The sequence below is a fragment of the Chlamydotis macqueenii genome, chromosome 28, assembly GCF_036417535.1.
Source record: "Chlamydotis macqueenii isolate bChlMac1 chromosome 28, bChlMac1.mat, whole genome shotgun sequence".
Lineage (NCBI taxonomy): Eukaryota > Metazoa > Chordata > Aves > Otidiformes > Otididae > Chlamydotis > Chlamydotis macqueenii.
The window spans coordinates 1433692-1438842 of NC_141583.1; the positions used below are offsets into that span (position 1 = coordinate 1433692).

Consider the following 5151-nt stretch of genomic DNA (forward strand, 5'->3'; position numbering starts at 1 on the left):
CCCACCCTGCACCCGAGAGGCGAAGGAGGCGTCGAGATGGAGAATAAACCAGGAGAGGAACACAAATTGGGGGTCGGGGGGGGATAAAGCGGGCAGGAAGCCTGGGCACCGCCGCCGCCGCCGGGCAGGGACCCCCCCAAACCTCCCCCCTGCACCCTGACCCCCCCCACCCCGCCAGGGTGTAAGCAGATTTGTGCTCCCCCGTCCCCCCCCTGCCCCGTTATAAACCCGGGAGATGCTCCCCCAGCTCCCACCCCGCAGCTCCCGCTCGGGAGGACCCCGGCCCCGGCGAGGCCGAAGGTGAGTGGGGGCTGGGGGGTCGGGGTGACGCCGCGGGGAGCGATCGGGGCGGTTTGGGGGGGGGGGTTCGGTGCTACTGAACCCCCCCCGTGGGTGAGGACACCACCACCCAACCCCGGAGCTGCAGTGGCCACCTTGGGGAGGTCATCGTCTGGCGCCGGGTGTGTCCCCCAAATGATGGGTGCATCCCTAGTGGTGGGTGAATTCCCAGTGATGGGTGCATCGCCCACGTGATGGGTGCATCCCCCGAATAATGGGTGCATCCCCAAATGATGGGTGAACCCTCAGTGATAGGTGCATCGCCCAGGTGATGGGTGCATCCCCAAATGATGGGTGCATCCCCCAAATAATGGGTGAATTCCCAGTGATGGGTGCATCCCCCAAATAATGGGTGCAACCCCAAATGATGGGTGAACCCTCAGTGATGGGTGCATCGCCCAGGTGATGGGTGCATCCCAAATGATGGGTGCATCCCCCAAATGATGGGTGCATGCCTCAAACGATGGGTGAATCCCCGGTGACGGGTGCATCCCTGAAATGATGGGTGCATCCCCACGGTGGGCGAATCCCCGGCGCTGGGTGCATCGCCCCGGCGCTTGGTGCACCCCCGCAGCGGGTGCTCACCGCAGGGCCCCTCTGCTCTCTGCTCGCAGGCTGGAGGATGCAGTGTGGCTGCCTGGCGCGGGGGCCGCCCGGCCCACCCGGCTCCCGCTGCCTCTCAGGTGAGAGCCCCCCGAAAGGGGCAAAGCCTCGGGGAGGGAAGGGCCCCCCTCAGCGCCCCGCTTTCCGGCTCTGCAGCTGCTCCGGGATGGGGCGCGGATTTCCTCACTATCCTCCCCGGAGCGAGGAACAGCGGGGAGCAGCCCCCGCTCCCCAGAGACCCCCAAGGGTGCCGCGCTCGCTCCGCAGGTCTGGCCTTCCCAGAGTGGGGGTACAGAGCCGAATCCAGCCCCGGCTCCCGCCAGATCCAGCTCTGGCATTTCATCCTGGAGCTGCTGCAGAAGGAGGAATTCCGCCACGTCATCGCCTGGCAGCAGGGCGAGTACGGGGAATTTGTCATCAAGGACCCCGACGAGGTGGCCCGGCTGTGGGGCAGGAGGAAATGCAAACCCCAGATGAACTACGACAAGCTCAGCCGGGCGCTCAGGTGAGCGCGGGGGGCGCGGGGCCCTCGCCCACCCCGCAGGGTGGCACCCAGCGCCCCGCAGGGACCCCCAAACCCCTGGGGGTGGCACCCAGCGCCCCACAGGGACCGCCAGACCCCTCAGGGTGGCACCCAGCGCCCCGCAGGGACCCCCAAACCCCTGGGGGTGGCACCCAGTGCTCCGCAGGGACCCCCAGACCCCTTGGGGTGGCACCCAGCGCCCCACAGGGACCGCCAGACCCCTCAGGGTGGCACCCAGCGCCCTGCAGGCATAGTCAGACCCCTCAGGGGGGCACCCAATGCCCTGCAGGGACCCCCAAACCCCTGGGGGTGGCACCCAGTGCTCCGCAGGGACCCCCAGACCCCTTGGGGTGGCACCCAGCACCCCGCAGGGACCCCCAGACCCCTCAGGGTGGCACCCAGCGCCCTGCAGGCATAGTCAGACCCCTCAGGGGGGCACCCAATGCCCTGCAGGGACCCCCAAACCCCTTGGGGTGGAACCCAGTACCCTGCAGGGACACCCAGACCCCTCAGGATGGCACCCAGCACCCTGCAGGGACCCCCAAACCCCTTGAGGTAGCACCCAGTGCCCCGCAGGGACCCCCAGACCCCTCAGGGTGGCACCCAGCGCCCCGCAGGCATAGCCAGACCCCTCAGGGTGGCACCCAGTGCCCCGCAGGGACCCCTAAACCCCTGAGGGTGGCACCCAGCACCCCGCAGGGACCCCCAGACCCCTCAGGGTGGCACCCAGCTCCCTGCAGGGACCCCTAAACCCCTGAGGGTGGCACCCAGCACCCCGCAGGGACCCCCAGACTCCTTAGGGTGGCACCCAGTACCCTGCAGGGACCCCCAAACCCCTTGGGGTGGCACCCAGCGCCCCGCAGGGACCCCCGGACCCCTCTCTGGGGATGGCACCCCCTCGGCCCGCTGACCCCCGCCCCGCACCCCCCAGGTACTACTACAGCAAGCGCATCCTGCGCAAGACCAAGGGCAAACGCTTCACCTACAAATTCAACTTTGGCAAACTCCTCTTCCTCACCCGCCCGCCATGGGACGCCCGCTGCTCGTCCTCGCCGCCGCCCGCCGGCACCCCGAGCCAGGTACGGGGGTCTTGGGGCACACACCCCCCCCCCCCCCAGGCCAGGGATATGCTGCCATCTCCCCTTTTTGTTGCCCCAGTTGGTGCCGGGCCTGCCGCTGGCCTGGCACCCGGGACCCCCACACCCTGACTCGCCAGAGAAGAGGGCGGCCGCGGCCAGGACCCGTAAGTTGGCGCGAGTGCCGGCACCCAGCACCCAGGGGTGGGTGGGGGATGGAAGCCCACCCTGCGGCGGCGGGGATTTTGTGGGTGTAGGGTACGGGGGGGGATGACTGGGGGGCCCTGGGCGCGGGCAGGCAGGGACGCGGCCGTTGCCGATCCCACAGCAGCACCCAGCGGCTGCGGCTGGGAGAGGGGACGGGGCACCCATCCGGAGGGTGCTGGGCTGGGAGCACCCCCCCACACCCAGCCCCGCGCCCCCCCGTCGCCGTGACCCCGCTCACGGGACTCCCTGTCTCTCGCTGCCCGCAGGCCTCGCTTCCGCCTCCCCCCTGTTTCTGGGGGGGTCCTGCTGCCGGCTGGGGGTCCCGGGCGAGTTTTGCCACCTGCTGCCGGCACTGGGACCCCCGCCCCCCACCTGGGACCACGTCCTGGCCCCCCCCAGCTGCCCCCCGCCGCTGCTGACCCCCAAGCTGGGGGTCCCCGGCCGCACGTGGGTCCCCACGTCGATGCTCCTGCACCCCGGCTTCCCCCCCCGAGCCTTCCCCATGGCTGGGGGGCTGGTGGCGGAGCCCCCACCGTCCCAGGCGGGGGAGGAAGGCAAGGAGGAAGAGGAGGAGGAGGAAGGCCGGCAGAGCTGCCCCGAGGCGAAGCTGGAGGTCAAGGGCGCGGGGACAGCCAAAAGTGGGGGGCTCCTGGCCAGCAGCTCCGCACCCCCCCGGCCTCCCAACTGGTCCCACCGGCCGCCCTAGGGTGGGCTGTGCTGTGCATTGTTGGGGGGGTGGGGGGGCAGCCATGACACCCCCTTGTCCCAACCCTGCAGCACGCCGGGAGGTGGCCGACGTCCCCAGCGCAGCCCCCGGGGTCTGGCTGAGCCCCCCCGCCCCACAAATTCCGCGGGGTCCCCAGTCGTTGGGTCCCTGCCCGGGTACAAACCCAGGTGTCCCTGTGGGTCCCCCCCATCCGTGGTGTCCTCATGGTCCCTGGGTCTCCCCCTGTGGGTCCCCCCCAAAAAAATAAACCAGTTTACAGAGAGGGGTCTGGCTGTTCTCGCCCCGAGTGGCACCCCAAATTCGGTGGCACCCCAAATCCGGTCACCGTGGAGGGGACGCCACGTCCACCACCCCAAACCCACCGCCCAGAGCGTGCAAACGGGATTCGGGGGGGACAGCGGGGTGCAGGGCTGCCCCCCCCGCCGATTTGGCGCCGGGGGGAGCAGTGGGAAGCCAGGAGCTGGGGGTCGGGGTGCGGGATTTGGGGTGCGGGGGGATGAGCCAGGCGCTGACTCCCAGAGATTCCCGGAAACCAGCTCGTTTTCATTTTCGCTTTCCCGTTTTCCACGCTGGGAAATCTGCGGGGGCAGGAAGCGGACTCGGGGTGTGGGGGGGAGCGCCTCGCTCCCCTTTTTGGGGACCCCCCCCGTCCTCCCATCACAGCACAGCGCACCCGTGGGGGCTGAAGGGGTGCGAGGGTTTGGGGGGCTCCTCACGGAGCCCCACTTCCCCTCGGAAGCCTCGTGCTCCCCAAATCCCTGCAGTACGGCCCCCCCCCATGGCCGGGGTGCAGGCGGGACCCCTGCAACCGGGCTGGGGCCGTGGGTCCCCCCCACTCGGGGGTCCATGTGGGTCCCCCCCATCCACGCTGTCTCTGTGCATGCCCCCCACTCGGGGGTCCCCGTGGGTCCCCCCCATCCACGCTGTCCTCATGGTCCCGGGGTCTCCCCGCATGGGTCCCCCCCATCCGTGGTGTCCCCGTGGGTCTCCCCCAAACCCAGGTGTTCCCGTGGGTCCCCAGCTTCGGATCTCCCCGTGGGTCTCCCCCAAACCCAGGTGTTCTCGTGGGTCCCCATCCGTGGTGTCCCCGTGGGTCCCCCCCAAACCCAAGTGTCCCCATGGGTCCCCACCTTCGGGTCTCCCCGTGGGTCCCCCCCATCCGTGGTGTCCCCGTGGGTCCCCATCTTCGGGTCTCCCCGTGGGTCCCCCCCATCCGTGGTGTCCCCGTGGGTCCCCACCTTCGGGTCTCCCTGTGGGTCCCCCCCAACCGTGGTGTCCCCGTGGGTCCCCTTCACCCACGCTCTCCCCGTGTCCCGTCCCCCCCCCGGGTCCCCCCACACTCGGCTCTCCCCTGGTGTCCCCCCACACCCCCTTCTTCCCGCGTGTCCCCCGACCCACGGGCCCCCCCATACCCGGTTCTCCCTCCCCGCGTGTCCCCGCACCCAGCTGTCCCCGCCGATCCCCCGCCACCCTCCGCCTCCTCCGCCCGGCCCCCGCCGGCGTCGCCCCCTCGCCGGCGGCGGCGTGGGCCGGGCGAGCCCGGGGATTGGGAGCGGGCGTAGGCCTCTCCCTCGGCCCGGCCCCCAGCGCTGCCGGGCGGGTCGGGGGTAGGGGGGGGCCGGGCCGCGCCGCCGCCACCGCCTCCTCCTCCCCCTCGTCCTCCTCCCCCTCCTCCT

The 5151-nt window shown here is 70.9% G+C and overlaps 1 protein-coding gene across 2 annotated transcripts; it reads left to right on the forward strand.

Moving 5' to 3' along the window:
- Positions 1 to 246: 246 nt before the first annotated feature.
- On the forward strand, positions 247 to 3631 carry LOC147597243 (ETS translocation variant 3-like protein). Of its 2 annotated transcripts, none has more exons than XM_086768363.1 (6): positions 247 to 300; positions 954 to 1022; positions 1210 to 1447; positions 2397 to 2544; positions 2624 to 2745; positions 3015 to 3631. In XM_086768363.1, the coding sequence occupies exons 2-6, from the start codon at positions 962 to 964 to the stop codon at positions 3499 to 3501; spliced, it is 1056 nt and encodes a 351-aa protein (XP_086624489.1). In that variant the 5' UTR covers positions 247 to 300; positions 954 to 961; the 3' UTR covers positions 3502 to 3631. The 2 variants fall into 2 exon arrangements, with proteins under 2 accessions (XP_086624489.1, XP_086624490.1); XM_086768364.1 differs by having other exon boundaries at positions 2624 to 2708.
- The last annotated feature ends 1520 nt before the right edge of the window (positions 3632 to 5151 follow it).